The 16,886-nt window shown below is 43.0% G+C and overlaps 1 protein-coding gene across 6 annotated transcripts in view; it reads right to left on the bottom strand.

The window, feature by feature from the left end:
* The window catches only part of PRDM16 (PR/SET domain 16), a 445,576-nt gene that overhangs the window by 39,577 nt on the left and 389,113 nt on the right, over positions 1–16,886 (bottom strand). For all 6 annotated transcript variants that reach the window (XM_083452058.1, XM_083452060.1, XM_083452062.1 and 3 more), the window contains exon 5: positions 5,818–5,920. In XM_083452058.1, coding sequence (XP_083308184.1) covers positions 5,818–5,920 — 103 coding nt within the window. The remainder of the gene's footprint in view (positions 1–5,817; positions 5,921–16,886) is intronic.

Genomic DNA, 16,886 nt, shown 5'->3' with positions numbered 1-16,886 from the left:
CAGAGCGGTTTCTGGGAGGAGAGTCGGGACAGAGCAGGATTTCTTCCTCCTCGCTTGAAACAGAAGCTTTGGTAAATTTCTTCTTCTTCTTTTTTCCTGCTTTTGCTTTACGGTTTCCCACCTTCCTCAGCACTGAAATCCTCCGTTTCAGAAGCTTGCTTTGTAATTAAAGCTTCTTGCTCACTCGCTTCCTCTAACAGTTTTACTGCTAATATAAAGCCTGTAACTGTCACTACTTTTTAAACTGTTCTTATTCATATTTACAGAACAAACCATAACATTCAATTTAAAAAGATGAGCAAATAAACAGAGGTGTTAATGAGAGAGAGAGAGAGAGAGAGAGAGAGAGGGAGAGAGAGAGGGTTGTATCCAACGCCAGTCCTTCACAGAGTAGACCACTGAAATGAATGGACCTAAGTTAGTCTCATCTATTGCTCCCCATGGCTCCATGTTGCATAGGACTACATTGGATACAACCCTTATATAAAGCCACTTTTGCATTGCCCAAAAAGAGAGACAGGGATCTTGAAAACAGAAGGTGAAAGATGACAGTGATTTCAATAGGGCTGTATGCAGCTAGGTCCTGTGGGGAGTAGACGGATTGAAATTAATGAACTAAGTTAGTCATGTCCATCAATGTTAGGTAGGACCAGCCCTGGATACAACCCATAATGTTCACATGTTCTAATTCTTGAAGGAGCGTCTCCACCCCCATCGTTTTGCCTAGACACTGAGGTCCAGCTCCGAGGGCCTTCTGGTGGTTCCCTCACTGCGAGAAGCCAAGTTACAGGGAACCAGGCAGAGGGCCTTATCGGTGGTGGTACCCGCCCTGTGGAACACCCTGCCACCAGATGTCAAAGAGAAGAACAACTACCACCAGACTTTTAGAAGACATAAGAAGGCAGCCCTCTTTAAGGAAGCTTTTAATGTTTAACAAACCACTGTACTTTAATACTTTGTTGGAAGCTGCCCAGAGTGGCTGGGGAAACCCAGCCAGATGGGCAGGGTATTATTATTATTATTATTATTATTATTATTATTATTATTATTATTTACAAATGCAAACTTAGACAGAACTATAATCCTTTTAACAGGAATACAAGACATCTCACTCTAGTGGGAACAACAGGGCTCAGGTGACTGGTGTGTCTGCTCAGTTTGTGTTCCAGGTCTTAAAGGGTTCCAGGTCTTACAAGGGTCTAGGTCTTAAAGGGTTGATGGGCAGGTTCAATGCTGCACTCTCTTTTTATAGTTCCTTATCTTGACACTGGACTGAGAAGGCCATTCTCTCTAAACTGGGGCATGTGGTCCCCCTATTAGAGAGGCTGGTTGCTGGGAAGTGGGGTCAGAGGATGGGGGGCATCTCCCTGTTGTGCTTTGACTCCAGCCACTTCAGAAGGGGGTTCTCGGGTGCTGGCTGCTCCCCATGGTCTACAGGAAGAGCAGAGGGTCTAAATGGAGGCTGGGGAGGGCTTTGGGCAGCCAAGCTGGGAGGAAACTCTAAAGGCAGCAGCAAACAATCAGGAGCATGAATAAGAGGGCGTAGTCCTGCTGCCCAGAACCAGGTATTGCCTCCCACCCACCCTGGATGAATGGGCGCTTGCAATCCTCGCATCCCCTCCAAGTGAGCGAGCCTCGTGGTCGAGTGCATCGCGCATCATACTTAAAAGCTTGGTGGGCAGGGTGTGGGAACTGTTGGGACATCTTCAGTGCTTCCCCCCAGTTCTGAACATCTCGCCTGTTTTCTGCATTGTCATGCTTGAACTCTATGTCTGCTGAATGAAGATATCCATTAGGAGTCTGTGTTGGGTGCAAAACAGGACACCTACTGCAGTCAGATATCCTACAGTTCACACTGCTCAGTGGGAAATAACCAACCCCTATAGAGCTCTAAATCTCTCTCTCACTTTATGGGGAAGGGAGCGCAGGACCCTCAAAGCAGGTCTGTGCAGCCTCAGGTTTGTGGACTGACCCTCCAGACCTTGGGAGTCTCCACAGGTCATACACACTGGCCCGCCCCCCTCATTGGCACTGTTCTGCATTTTCCCCTAGTGATTTTACCCAGAAAGCAGTGTGTTGTCTGGCCATGCCTGTACTTTTGCCACACCCACAGCTGAGGAAATGGGGCCCCCTGGTCTGGAAAAGCTTCCTCACCACTGCCCTAAAGCATGTTAGTAGAGCTGGTTCACACATAACGCCAAGCCAAACCAGAGTTTAGTGTGAAGGCACAAGTGTAAGGGTTTTGTGGAGAGACATAGATCAGTGGTAGAGCATCTGCCTTGCATGAAAAGGTCCCAAATTTAAGCCTCAACATCTCCAGGTATCGGGCTCAGAGAGATAGTTCTATATCTATCTATCTATCTATCTATCTATCTATCTATCTATCTATCATCTATCTATCTATCTATCTATCTATCTATCTATCAGCTATCTATCTATCTATCTATCTATCTATCTATATCTATATCTATCTATCTATCATCTACCATCTATCTATCTATCATCTATCTATCTATATCTATCATCTATATCTATCATCTATCTATCATCTATCTATCTATCTATCTATCTATCTATCTATCTATCTCTATCTATCTATCTATCTCTATCTATCTATATCTATCTATCTATCTATCTATCTATCTATCTATCTATCATCTATCTATATCTATATCTATATCTATCTATATTTATATCTATCATCTATCATCTATCTATCTATCAATCATCTATCTATCTATCTATCTATCTATCATCTATCATCATCTATCATCATCTATCATCTATCTATCATCTATCTATCTATCTATCTATCATCTATCTATCTCTCTCTATATCTATATATCTATATATCTATATCTATATCTATCATCTATATCTATCATCTATCTATCTATCAATCATCTATCTATCTATCTATCTATCTATCTATCTATCTATCTATCATCTATCTATATCTATCTATCTATCATCTATCTATCCATTCATCCATCTGTCCATCTTTTTCTCCATGGAGCTCAAAGTGGCATGCAAGGTTCTCTTGCTCCCCAATCAATCCCCACAATAACCCTGTGAGGTAGGTTCGGCCAAGAGTAAGTTACTGGCCCAAAGGTCACCCAGTGAGCTTCACGGGGATCCGAACCCTGGTCTCCCTAAGTGCGACACTCTAACCCAGAGCTTTCCAAACTTTTCATGCTGGTGACACACTTTATAGACATGCATCATTTTGTGATATGGTAATTCAGTTTTATTAGCAAACCAGAGATGAAGCCAGCCCTGCAGCCAACACTCTTACGTGTCATGACACACAGTTTGGAAAGCTCTGCTCTAACCTCTGCACAACACTGGCTTTTGCCTGAAATCAGAATGACTGAAATCCTTGAGAGAGGCTGCCCATCAGTGTAGACAGACCACTAGATGGACCAATGGCCACACTTGTATTAAGGTGGCTTCCTATGTTCCTTGGGGTTAGATTAGGACTCATGGCATTAAGGGAGGGGTTGAATCTCTCCAGGCAATTCTTTTCTGTCATTCTTTCCTGCCCTCTTTGTCAAATTTGTGTTACACGCTTCTGCCTTATGTTCCATCAGGAACACTTAGGACATAGTGAGAAAGTAACCGGGGGAGAAGAGGAAGGGGAGAGAAAAAATTACATCAGGCCGTAATAGCTTTCAAAGAGACCAAGGGGAACATAATTGTAGGATCTACATGCTAATCTACCAGAACCGTATCTCAAAGGAATTCAAGAGCCCTGCTCAAAATTCCTGCAGTGATAAGGGGGTCTGCCACATTTGGCTGCGGCTTGGAGAAAAAGATTTTAATTATCTTTGTGTGGAACATTTTAACATTTCCTTTCTTGTGCAATTCAGAGTTGCACTGGAAAAGCAAGGTGGGGGGAGAGACCGAGCCTTGTCGAAGGCAAAAAAAAAGAGGGGGGGGGATAAAAAAGAGGAAAAGAAGAAAGACAAAGTATTTAAAAAGTCAAATGTTTGATGATGATAGGTTATTATGTTTGGGAAGCAATTAGCCGGCAACTGCCTGCTACTTGATACGCTATTAGGAGGTGGTAGATAAATACTGTGGCATGTCAAAAATGGAACATTGTTGGAAGCAAGGTAAATGGGTTTTTTTGGGGGGTTCGCCCCACCCGGGTAGATTCAGAAATGTGTCATTTTGGAATGAAATGAAATGTATGACGCTCAACAGATCTTCCAGAACTAAGCAGCCTTCTTCTCCCATTTGTTTCATTTCTTCCCTCAGTATCATCACACCTACAGTCCAGGAAGGACTATACCACGTGGTTGCTGGGAGCATGCAGTTTGGCTTAAGAGCCCAATTCTGAGCATGGGTCAGTGGCATGGAAGCTGTAACACCTTCTAACAACCCAGAAGATGATGCCTTTTCCTTTGTCAGACCTGCTGTTCATCTAGTTCAGCATCGTCCTACACTGACTGGCAGCCCTGCCTGGAGATGATGGGGATCAAACCTGGGAACTGCTGCATGCAAAGCGGGTGCTCTACCACTGAGCTATGGAACTTCTCTTAAGACACGGGGAAATAGGAAGGTGCCTTATACTGAGTCAGACCCATTGGTCTACCTACACAGCAGGATATGTGAGAGGAGGCAGTCAGAGCCCTATCTGGGGGTGCCTGGGACAGAACCTGTAGCCTTCTGCATGCAAGGCAGATGCTCTGCTTTTGAGCTGCAGCCCTTCCCATGCCCACAGGGCAACATTAGAAGCAGAAAGGTCCACACCCAGGGCTGCTGATGCAGCCACCATGCCTGCAGAATCTCCCAGCCCACCCCTGCCAAAAAGCATTCCCTTTTACAGAGCAGAGAGTAGTGTACATGCCAAAGGTCAGTTCCTCAGCATAGCTCTCCTGCAATGAGGATGAAGAAAACGAATTAAATAGCTGCCAACTCGTCACCCTTTGCGGATGCAGATACTGTAGTCCACTTCTTGGCAGAGCTCGTCACTCTTATGATGGAAGTGCTGCAATCAGACAATGGGGCAGAATAACAAGCCGAAAAGAAACACTCTAGTGCATTGACCCTCTTGGCTTGCCATACCAAGAACTGTGGTGCTGGCTCTCAGTTTCGTTTCAGTTCTGCATTGCAAGCTGCATAATTTGTTCCCTCCGCAAACCGCTTGATAAAAAAAGGTGTCAATGCTTTGCATCCCCTCCGCGGCCTCCTCTTTATGATACATTTCATGAGCCATGCTGGGCCAAGGCAGTGTCTAGTCCAGCATCCTGTTCTCACGGTGGCCAACCAGATGCACATTATGAAAAGCCTACAAGCAGGAGGCGAGTACAATATCTCCTCCACCCACTTATGATTCCCAAAAACCAGCATTCAGAAGCATATTGCCTCTGGTAATGGAGGGAGGACACAGCTATTGTGGCTAGTAACACTGATAGCCTTGTCGTCCTTGACTTTGCCTTCTTCAAAGCCATCCAAGTTGGCGGCCATCATTATATATTGGGGGAGAAAATTCCAACGATGGAAGGTGTGTAAGAGTCCAGTCCTGTTTTCTGACCTGAATTGTCCAGCATTCAGCTACATTGGATCACCCCAGTGTTTTATAGCATTATCCACTTTTACCAAACCATGCATAGTTTTAATTACCTCTATCAGGTCCCCAATCCCTTATTCACTCCTAAAACTAAAACACCCCACATGTTGGAACCTTTTCTCACAGGTGAGTTATTCTAACTACTTCATCATTTTTTGTTCGTTGTGTGCGTGTTCAGGGAGCTTCATGTCTTGAAGGAAATGGTGCAAGGTTGCAGAGTGCTTTCGTGTAAGAATTCTTACCTTCCAAACTGGGTGGGATGTTCCCAGTCGGATAAGTACCTTCTTTCATATACATCAGCAGCTCTTCTCCGGGTTCAATTTCTTTAATAACTTTATAATAAATCTAGACATTTGCAATGAAAGAGAGAGAAGAGAAAATATTAAATCGGCACAGTCACTTTCGTATGACTTAAAGGCCTTTTTTCCCCCAGAGGGAAAAAGAAAATTGCCCCTTGATCTGTTTGATCTTGGCTCTTTTCAGTTTTTACCCCACCCCCCATCCCTGCTCCCGGCTATTAGTCATATGCTAAGTTTGCCAGATTTTCATGGACTCAGAGGGGGGAAAGTCACAATTCAATATAGCTCAAAGCACATGTCTTTTTTCCCCTGATTGGCAAATACACCTTCCAACACAAACTTGCATTGTTTGGAGGGGGGAGTTGGTCAGTGGCCTTGCAAAAGTCTTCCCACTTCCGCCCGAGTGAAGATCACAGTGCCCCAAGGGTGTTGCCTGCAAGGAAGGGGTTTTCAACACACTCCTATATGTGGAATGATCCAAAGGTCTGCATAGCTTTGATGTCTTCACAGAGCTTCGGGTGAGAAGGAGCTCCTAATTCCATTCAGCACTGAAGGATGGCTCTACTCTGAGAAGAATTAGATGCAACCCCAAATATTGGTCTCTATCATGCTTCTTGTACTCTTCTGGTTTTTGTTATGCTTGAAATCTTCCTCTCTGATGCATGGAGCAACATCCCTCATGGGTGCATGCAATGCTCCTCACTCAACCAGTCTCAACCACTTCAGCTGCAAGCCAAACTATGAGCGTGCAATAGTGATCTGTGGGTCAGCCACAAAGTGAATGACGGGAAACCCATTTGCCCATATGCAGGAGCTATACAGTCGTGGCAGAGCCCAAGCAGTCATGAATATCAACAATCCCCCACTTCTGCACCAACCACCATCTCCAAAGTCACACATCCCTGGTAATAGAGAAGTACATGGAACAGGCAGCTGGTTCAAGAATGTTAGCTAGCACTGGGTTTATGTATTTGTAAAAACAAAACAAAACAAAACAAAACACCCACCCCACCTCTATTCTGCTGTATCATAAAATATCAGGGTGCTGTATAGTGATAAAACATAAAAGACCATTAACAACAGGGTTGTTTTTGAGTAGGAACTTGGAGGAGCTGAATTCCCTAACCTTTTTTAAATTAAATTTTTTTTGTTATTGTCGGGGTGGGGGCTGGAACGGATCTATACCCAATGCCTGAGCCAAAACCCCACCTATACCTGTAATCAACAAAGTTGTGGCCATTTATAATCTAGATAATTGTCTACTTGAGTTTATTAATCACATCTTACATTTAGCCATTGCCTGGGGTGGGGGTGGATGATCTCAGAAATTGAGCTGGGATAGAAAGGGTCGAGCAATCCTAAAAGTATACCCATGTTTGTTTGTTTTTCAAGGGTTTTTCATATCAACACAAGAACCTTGAAACTCGTCCAGTGGCACATTGGCAGACGATGCAGATGTTTTAGCAAGAGGGTCATATCTGGTTGACCATCTGCCCACCCCCTTGTCTAGCAGCCGCATCCTGTACCAGCTAGGGCTTCCACAACAGGCCCAAGATTTGTAATGAAAATGATTCTCAAAGTAGACAGTTGCGCAACCAATGTGCAGCCATGATACAGGTCTGTGTTGTACTACTGATTTTGTGCTTCGAAAACAATTGAGGCCATCATGGATAACATCATGGATATGAATTCATGTAGTCCATGTATTAATTTTTTTGTCCTTGAGGGGGAGAGGGAAATTGATCTTGACCACAATTCAACAAATCACAGGACGCCAGTTGTCAAGTAACTCCACTACAAAAAAACCAACAATACTGTCAGTGTCCCTTTACTTTGTTTCCCACAAAGAAGAAATCCAATCAGAAGACCCACAGCTTATAAATGCGGCAGAAATGTGTGTCACTCAGTGTTGAAAATGAATCACATAAGAACACAAGAAGAACTTGCTGGATTGGACCAATGGCCCATCTAGCCCAGTATCCTATCCCCAGAGTGGCTAACCAGATGCCTGTGGAAGAACCACAATTAGGACCTGAGGACAAGATCCCTCTCCCCTCCTGCAATTTCCCCTCTTTCATTACTGCTGCCAACGGTTGCAGCATGACTGAGTCCCAGAAATATATACAAACATATGCCCTTTCTCCCTGCATTATAACTGAAAATTTAAATTTATAACAATGCTAGTAGTTATGGGAGAGATTTTGTTATTATTGCTCAGTTTATAACCCCCAGGGGGGGGGTTAAAATACAGGCGTCCCCCTCACTTATGCACTCTTCCTTCGTACTCAACCATGTATATGCATAGTGCCAGGATAGAAATAGATTCAAAGCAGGAAATGGCAGGAGAGAGCTGGAGAGCCCTTGTGGCTTGTGAAGAGACCCTTCCTGAGATCGGAGGAGCCTGAAGAGGATGTAGGTGAGGGCAGAGGAAGCCCCAAAGAGACCGAAGGTGTAGCAGGGCTTTGTTTAGGCTGCTCAGGTAAACATAAAGCTAAAGGACCCCTGGATAGTTAAGTCCAGTCAAAGGCAACTATGGGGTTGGAGTGCTAATAATAATAATAATAATAATAATAATAATAATAATAATAATTTATTTATACCCTGCCCATCTGGCTGGGTCTCCCCAGCCACCCTGGGCGGCTTCCAACAAAGTATTAAAATACAGTGGTCTGTTAAACATTAAAAGCTTCCCTAAACAGGGCTGCCTTCAGATGTCTTCTAAAAGTTGTTCTTCTAAAAGTTGGTAGTCGTTCTTCTCTTTGACATCTGGTGGGAGGGCATTCCACAGGGAGGGTGCCACTACTGAGAAGGCCCTCTGCCTGGTTCCCTGTAACCTGGCTTCTTGCAGCAAGAGAACCGCCTGAAGGGCCTCGGCGCTGGACCTCCATGTCTGGGCCATACGATGGGGGTGGAGACACTACTTCAGGCATACTGGGCTGAGTAGGTCTAGCATTATCTACAACCCCTTATGCTGTTCACTGGGGGGATACTTTTCCTTAACATTGGCAGTATGAAAATGTTTGCAAAGAAGAAGAAGAAGAAGAAGAAGAAGAAGAAGAAGAAGAAGAAGAAGAAGACAACTGAACCCTCTGAGACCATGCCCTTGGTTTATATTTGATGCATTCCTTTCCTCTCTCGTTCTTTTGCTGCTTGTAAATATCTGTCCTGACTTCAAAAAAAATAAGCTCATGTGTTTTGTGCAACCAGCCTTGCAAAAACAGCATATTAGCTTTTGACGCAAGTGTCCTAAGGCTGCATTGTCAGCACCCGCGGTGGAGGGGACCTTTCCACAGAGAGGAAGGGGCAGGTGGCTTGACACATCCCACAGTGTGATGTTTCACAGCCTGGTGACTGCAACTAGAGGCAGCAGCTGCATTGGTCTTTCAATACTCGCGAGTCTCTTTCTAAACAGAAATCTTCACTAGAGTGGGGAGCTGGGAGATATAGCTGAGCCTAACCTGTGGCCTATGACATGGTGGGAAATGGCAACCTCCTCAGAGATGGGGAAATTTCCCCTGAGAACTTATATAGCTAGATATCCATGCTATCTTGCAAATTAATGACCAATACTCCAAACAAGCAAGCAAACCTTTACTCGCCAAAATAAAGGGTTGCACCCAACTAAGCCTGACTCACAGTAGACCTGCTGAATTAATAGAACTAAGTTAGTCAGGTCTAGTCATTTCAATAGGAAGCTATGGTTTTCCCAGTAGTTATGTATGGAAGTGAGAGCTGGACCATAAAGAATTGATGCTTTTGAATTATGGTGTTGGAGGAGACTATTGAGAGTCCCATAGACTGCAAGAAGATCAAACCTCTCCATTCTGAAGGAAATCAGCCTTGAGTGCTCACTAGAAGGACAGATCCTGAAGCTGAGGCTCCAATACTTTGGCCACTTCATGAGAAGAGAAGACTCCCTGGAAAAGACCCTGATGTTGGGAAAGATGACAAGGAGAAGGGGATGACAGAGGATGAGATGGTTGGACAGTGTTCTCGAAGCTACCAGTATGAGTTTGACCAAACTGCAGGAGGCAGTGGAAGACAGGAGTGCCTGGCGTGTTCTGGTCCATGGGGTCATGAAGAGTGGACAGGACTAAACGACTAAACAACAACTGTAAACATTGGACACAGTCCAAAGTTCTTGATAATGCATTGGTCCCGATTTACCCCTAGTGTTCCCTCCAGGGCTGGCAGCAGGGCCTGACATCACTGGGCACTAGCCAAGGCCCCCACACCAGTAAGGGCCCATTGCCAATCCCTGGAGCTTCCTGGTCCACTCTTTCCTTCATGTGCTGCTTGCTCACCTCTGCTCTCTGCATATGAGTAGCTGGGGAATGGAGCAGCAGCCTTTGCCTGCTTTGTCTTTTACCTTTGGAGGTTGGTGTGGAATGGGTGGAAAGAAAGATAGGAGGGGGCAGCAATGACAGTGATAATGAGGAGGTGGAGAACACATTCAGGAAACGAGAGCCTGCTGTGAGCACAATGCCCACCTGCCCTGGAAAACCAGGAGCCAGCAGTGGTTTCCTCCCCTTTCCCTCCCCTAAAACATCCATCCCCAACCTGAGGCCCTCCAGATGTTTCTGGACTCCAACTCCCATCAACCCCAGCCAGCACAGCCAATGGCCAGGGAGGATGGGAGCTAGCGTCCAATGAGAGAAGCGCCATCTGCACTGGCATTCCGTCGGCTTTGGAAGATGCATTCCTATGATCTTTCCACCTTTGACCTCTCATCTCTTGTTTTAATTGGTGTACGGTTTTAATGGAATTGTTCCCCCCATTTTAATTATGGGTGCTTATATTTTAATGCTTTAATGGGATTGTTTCAGTGTGTCTCTTAATTATGGATGTTTATATTTTAATATCTTTGTAGTTGGCGTTTATACTTGTAAACCACTTAGAAGCCAATATTGCCATTAAGTGGTACGTAATTAATAAGTACCCGCAAGGGCATTTGGAGGGCAGCACGTCAGGGAAGACTAGTTTAAGTTTCTTAATATTAGAATCCCATGTGAGGGATCTGCTTTTAATTTTTGCCCTGCAAAGTGGCACTCTTAGAAACAGGTAGCTATAAAGGTGTAGATAGAGGGAGAGAAAGAAAGAAACTTGCATTAAGAACCTAAAGCAACCTGCAATATTATTGATTTCTCATTCTTTTATCCTGTCCTTTCCCCTGGAATGCTTAACAACACGCATATGTTATAAAATATTACAAAACAAAGATTAAAATGACGGTGTGCAATCCACACCGACAATTAAAACACAACACAGCAGAACACAGAATAAAGTCTATGTAACAACATAGGCTGCACATATACCGTTACTACTAATCTTATTGTTCCTCGGAAGCAAAATGACTTTGGTGGCATGCAGCGGTCCTGGGGATAATCTATAATCTCCCCCCCCCCATCACCACCATCAAATGTTCCCTTGAAAATCACACAGCTGTTTCAGAAGCTGTGAATTCGCTCTGAATTCGGTTTTAGCCGATATTTGGTGATGCATCTAAGCAACTCCCGAGGAAATGCTGAAATTCCGTTGTGCTCAAAGAATGATTCATTCAGTGTGTGATATATACCACCCCGCGCGAGACAGAAGGAGCAGTATTTCATTCCTTGTTGGCCTTATAGGCACAAAACAACTATTGTTTCTCCTCTGTCTTGGTTTACCCTCTGCTTTTCAAAGTGAACCCATTTCTGACACATCTCACCCAGATTTAGCCAAATAGCCTGTCAGATATAATTTTAATAAATGGATAAGGCTGGATCACGAACTGCTGCTTTTTAACTTGTTGGATTTATGGACCTTTATTTTGAAAGGCATTCTCACGTTCTCTGAGGGGGTGCATCCGCGTTTTTCATTCGCCCGCTAGAGGGCACCGTTTACCAATGAAAATCACTTCCCCAAAACTGGTACACTGTGTATCCTACCGCTTCCTTCCTTCCACCTAGCAAGAGTCAGAGCCATCTCTCGAAAGCTTCCTTGAAGGTGGACACATAAAGGAAGGACCTTATTCCTCAAATAAACCTAAGTGCTAAACTGAAGCTAAAACAACAGCAAAATCCCTTGTAAGGATCTTTTAATGCAGCAAAAAAAGAATGAACAGAAATTCATTCCAGAAGGCACCACCGGCTCAGTCAGATAAGAACGATCACAACCTCATGGCAGGCGAGGTTGAATCCTTCCTAGCACACTGTGGGAGAATGTGTGGACAGGTCGACTTTTAAAGAGTGCTGAGATTGAAGGGGAATTCTGCAAAGTTCATCTCCAGCTTTCTTTTGGGAGCAGGGGGGAAGTTGATCAGTCTGGCAATCTAATCTCATGAAGGTTGGATTTCAGAGCGGATGGGTTATCTCCAGCTAAGTTTTACTCAGGGATAAAACCAGTGAAATTCATGGGACCTAAGTTAGCCGTGTCCATTAATTTAAATGGGCCTACTCTGAACAGACGCAAATTTTGTTAGGGGGACACATGTCTATTGAGACTGTCAGCTTTGGTTTCCTCCACCTTCTCATTTCCCTAAGCTTAAATCCAGTTCTCAGCAATCCCGCATCAGTCCTCAATTCCTCAAGAAAATTAGTTAGCGTTTCTAATAATACACACCTTTCTCTGACGCAACCTTTTCTTTCTTTTTTTGCAAAGCAACATTCCCTGATATAATGCATTTTTTGTATGCTATTTTCATTAATATGTGCATTTCAATGCAGACTTAACCCTAGCATGTGCTTTTTCTTTTTTTAAAAAAACTATTATTTAGTAATTTTTCACAGAGAAAAAAAACACTTTACAAATTTTAACCTAAACCATAAGTTACTCTGCCAATTGGCTTCCCGTCCTCCCCTTCCATGGTTTCCTTAAATGCTGCATATTTTGCCTATACTATTCCAGTCATTCAATTTAACCTATTTATCTTAGTAATACATGCTGCTGCTCATATTTCAAGTCCTGCTTGCGTTTTCATCTCGCTGCAGTAGTTCTTTAAATACTCAATGAAAAGTTTCCAATCCTCACTGAATTTTTCATCATCGCTCGTGCATTTCTGTACACATTACTTGGCTGGAGAAGTGCATTGCAAAAATAAAATACAAATAAAATCAGAGAAAGAGCACCTTTTGAACGATGGCTGCGTTTTTATTTGTGTAAATATTTTGGAAAGTGAAAATCGGGAGGGTTGGAATTTCAATTCAAAGCAAATTTAATCTCTTCCCCCATCCCTACAAAGAGCATGGGGAAGGGCTGTATCTCAGCAGGACAGCACCTGCTTTTCGTGTGGAAGATCTTAGGATCAATCTCTGCCATCTCTCCAGGGATATTTCCTAACTGAAACCCTGGAGAACCACTACCTGTCAAGGTAGACAATACTGCACTAGATGAACCAATCATTTGATTCTGTAGAAAGCAGCTTCCGATGGCCTTTTGTTCCTACATCTAAAACTTCATTAAGTTTCCCGAGTGAGGTGGAGGAAAGGGGCATGATGCTGGAGCATGATGAGTTGGCAGTTGTACGGATTTCAAGCTTCATTGGAATTAGGTCCGCTGTCCTTTAGATCCTGGCCCGGACACGATTCAAAGTTAAGAAGCCCCTAGCAGCCCCTCTCCATCTACACTGCATTGCAAAGCAGAGGTTTAAAGGCTCCACAGAATGCAGGCATATTGACAAACACAAGGTGACAAAAGCTGGGCTGAGGAGAGGGAGAGGAAGAGAGAGAAAAAACAACAATGAAATCGCTGACCTGCTTTTGCTGTGCAAGATCCCCCATCGGACAGACCCAGGTTAAATTTAGAGGGTCCCTGTGCTTTAATCCGGAATCAAGAGAGCTGACCACAAAAACCATTCTGTACGCGATTAGAGGGAAACAGCAGATATTATGGGCCTCAGGAAGCCAAGAGGGTGTGTGTGTGCAGAGTGTGGGGGATTCTTCTATCTGCAACACAGCATCCTCAGTTCAGATTATCCCTCTCTTGCAAAAGTCTTCCTTTCACTTCATCCTCTCTCAGCTACCTAAAATCTTCACATCTGAGACACACCCACAGCTCTTATCAAACCAGCCTCCTTACGCTAAGAATGTAAGAGAGAGATTGCAGCCACCTTGCAATTTGAAGGAAAAGGATGTTTGGGTTATGGGAGTCAGGCGTCCAGAGTTTCGAAACTGCCTGAAAACTTCCTCAGGTTTTTTTTTTTGAGGGGTGGAGAAAACAAAAAGAAAACAGATAAAAACCCCCACAAAACTTTAAACTCAGCAACCAACAAGAACCCAGTTCCCTCTTCATTATAATTCCTGGGATTAGAACACATTCAACAGGGATAAATATCCCAGAGATTAATGCTACTTTTAGTACCATTATTATTTTGACTCCGATGCCAGTCCTACTCAAAGTAGACCCACTAAAATTAATGAACACAGCTAACTTGGGTCAACTGATTTCAGTGGGTCTACTCTGAGTAGAACTTAGTTTGATGCAATTTCTATTGCTGCTATTATTATTTCTAGGCATTACATTATGTTGGTTTGTGAACTGCCTGGTCAAGGTGCTTACATTTTACTGGTTTCACTCTGTTTTCTGCCATTTCAACATCCTCCTCCTCACCGTTTGAAAAAACAGAAAAAGAGAGAGAAGATTTCTAAGGTGGCCTTAAGGATAGTATCTGTGACACACTTACCTAGGAGCAAGTCCCATCCTAAAACTTGTTTCAAGTCAGCATCTATAGTTTTGTGCTACACCAGCAATTCATGGCTGAAATAATCTGTTTGCTGCTATGTGAATCTGAAAGACTAGGTGCTTGTCAAAGAAAGCACATGCTAGGCTCAGTGCACTAGCCTTTTAAGGAAGCTGGGGTCTCTTTGTAGTTTTCACAAATTAATGTCACCTCACTGCAGCTACAAGAACATTTCATTTCTGACAATGTGGACGAGTCATCAATATTCTGTCTTCTTGAATTTTTCGCAAACTTGAATTTTTCGCAAACTTGAATTTTTAAAAAAGGCATTGGAAATTATTGAGGATAAGTATGTGTTGTCTTCTCTTTTTAGCTACAAAGATTTTTATCGTTTGAATAATTTGCTAATTCCACAGTAGGTGTTACAAATGTTTGCTCTTGTTGTGAAAAATCAAAACAGCATTTCTGAAGTATGATACGTTCTCTTGGATGCTCATACCAAGTTCAGAATGCCGCAAAAAGCCTCATCCCAAAGTCTGAAAGAAGAAAAGTACGGAAATATAGGTAAATGCATTTCGCAAAAACTGGGGGGTCAGAAAGCCAGAACAACCCCAGGACATCTGATTTCCTGAGTTTGCAATTGAAACTGATAAAAAGGCTTTTAAAACCCCAGAGTGTAATTATTTTAGCTAGTATCAATACAAGAAACACACAACCAGTCTAAGAACTGGACCAGAAATGATTAAAGTGTAGAAATATGAATGAATGAAATGACTCAGAAGCACATGAGAAATATGCATCTTTGCTGAATAATGCCTACCAGTGACTATTGGAAATATATAACAAAGCTCTCAGATGCAGCAACTTAAAGAAAATTCAAGGGTGAATGGGGGCGGGGGGGAATACAACATGTAACAGAGGAGTACCTTGTCTTACCCGATGCAGAACAGCTTGCCAGACATAGTCAGGTTTCAAAAACCATTCACTGCCAAGTAAGTATGCAGTATCCACTAATTAGTTCTGAACCTCCCCTTTACGGCATTTGAGATACACATTTTGGAGATGGACGAGACTGTGGGTGGGTGATATCACTATTTGGTGGGGATGAATGGAGATTCAGAAATTCTAGAAGCGAGCAAAGGGATTTATCAGAACGCTTAGAAATGTAACGTAATATCTCATACGTATATCTCCCCAAAATGGTGTCTGTTTGGCTAGGTGGTTTGTTTGTCTTTTGAGAGCCATGTTTGGCTGTGTAAAATATTTTACAATTGAGAGGTTGCCAGAAAATCCATTGCGCATATGGCAAGAGATGAAACTATAAAAGATGAGTTAAACAGAACATTGAATGACGTGTTTATGGTGAAACTGTATTCAGTTGGAAAGGTGATAAATGCAGATATTATTAAGGCATAATATCAGTACTCTCAAAGACATTGCTAATCATAATGAATAAAGACAGGTATTGTTTGCTTCATGAAAATCTCTCGGTAGTTTAGTGGAATAGGCAATTCGATCAGAATTTTCCCTTGGAAATGCCAATAATCTGAAATGCTTTGTTAAGGAGAAGCAATAAATGTAAGTACCGTTTGGTTACTGGGAATATGTTTGTAAATTTGCCGAACTATTTGGAAATATTATTTTGAAGGTACTTTAATCTTGAGTTTAGATGTGTGCATATATTGCGTGTGATACTCTTACAACTCAAAATGTAAATGTGAATTAAAAGACCCTTTGCACAAATATAGTTCTGAACCAGATTTTGGGTATAAGAGCCGGTCCCAGAGTTATGATCCAAAGACAAAGGCTATAGTAACTTTGCTGAAGTTAGGCAGATAAGGGAAATGAGTAAGAAAATGAAGAAAAAGAGTTACAGCTTGTAGTGGAATAAGCCTGGACTAACAAGCAGACAACAGGGCCTTTCTTCTTGTGACTCTGTCATCTGCAGTGCAGTGACAAAAAGAGGACATGTTTTGTAGTGGCACCCCAAATATAGAATAATTTTCCTAGGGAGGCCTGCCTGGTACCACCTTTTAAGTCATTTTGGCTCAAGGCAATTACTATTGTTATTTAATTCCTAGGCTTTTAATCTATGCTGCTTTTATCTATTAGGTTTGTTTCAACCATTTTGTTGCATTTAAAAAAAATATAATTTTGATAATATAAGCTACCTCAGTGAACTTGTCTGAAGGGTGTCGTGGACGTTGTCACAATCCATCAACAGAAACAACAGATTGCCAGAGACCAGACATAATTCTGGGGAACCAGAATTCCCCAGAACTTTCCCTTCTCCACATTCCCACACCAAGTTTGTGAATTCTCTCTCTCTCTCTCTTCTCTCTCTCTCTCTCTCTCT

This window comes from Podarcis tiliguerta (genome assembly GCF_965153285.1).
Source record: "Podarcis tiliguerta genome assembly, chromosome: 8".
Taxonomy (NCBI): domain Eukaryota; kingdom Metazoa; phylum Chordata; class Lepidosauria; order Squamata; family Lacertidae; genus Podarcis; species Podarcis tiliguerta.
This window is presented reverse-complemented; position numbering and strand designations above follow the sequence as displayed.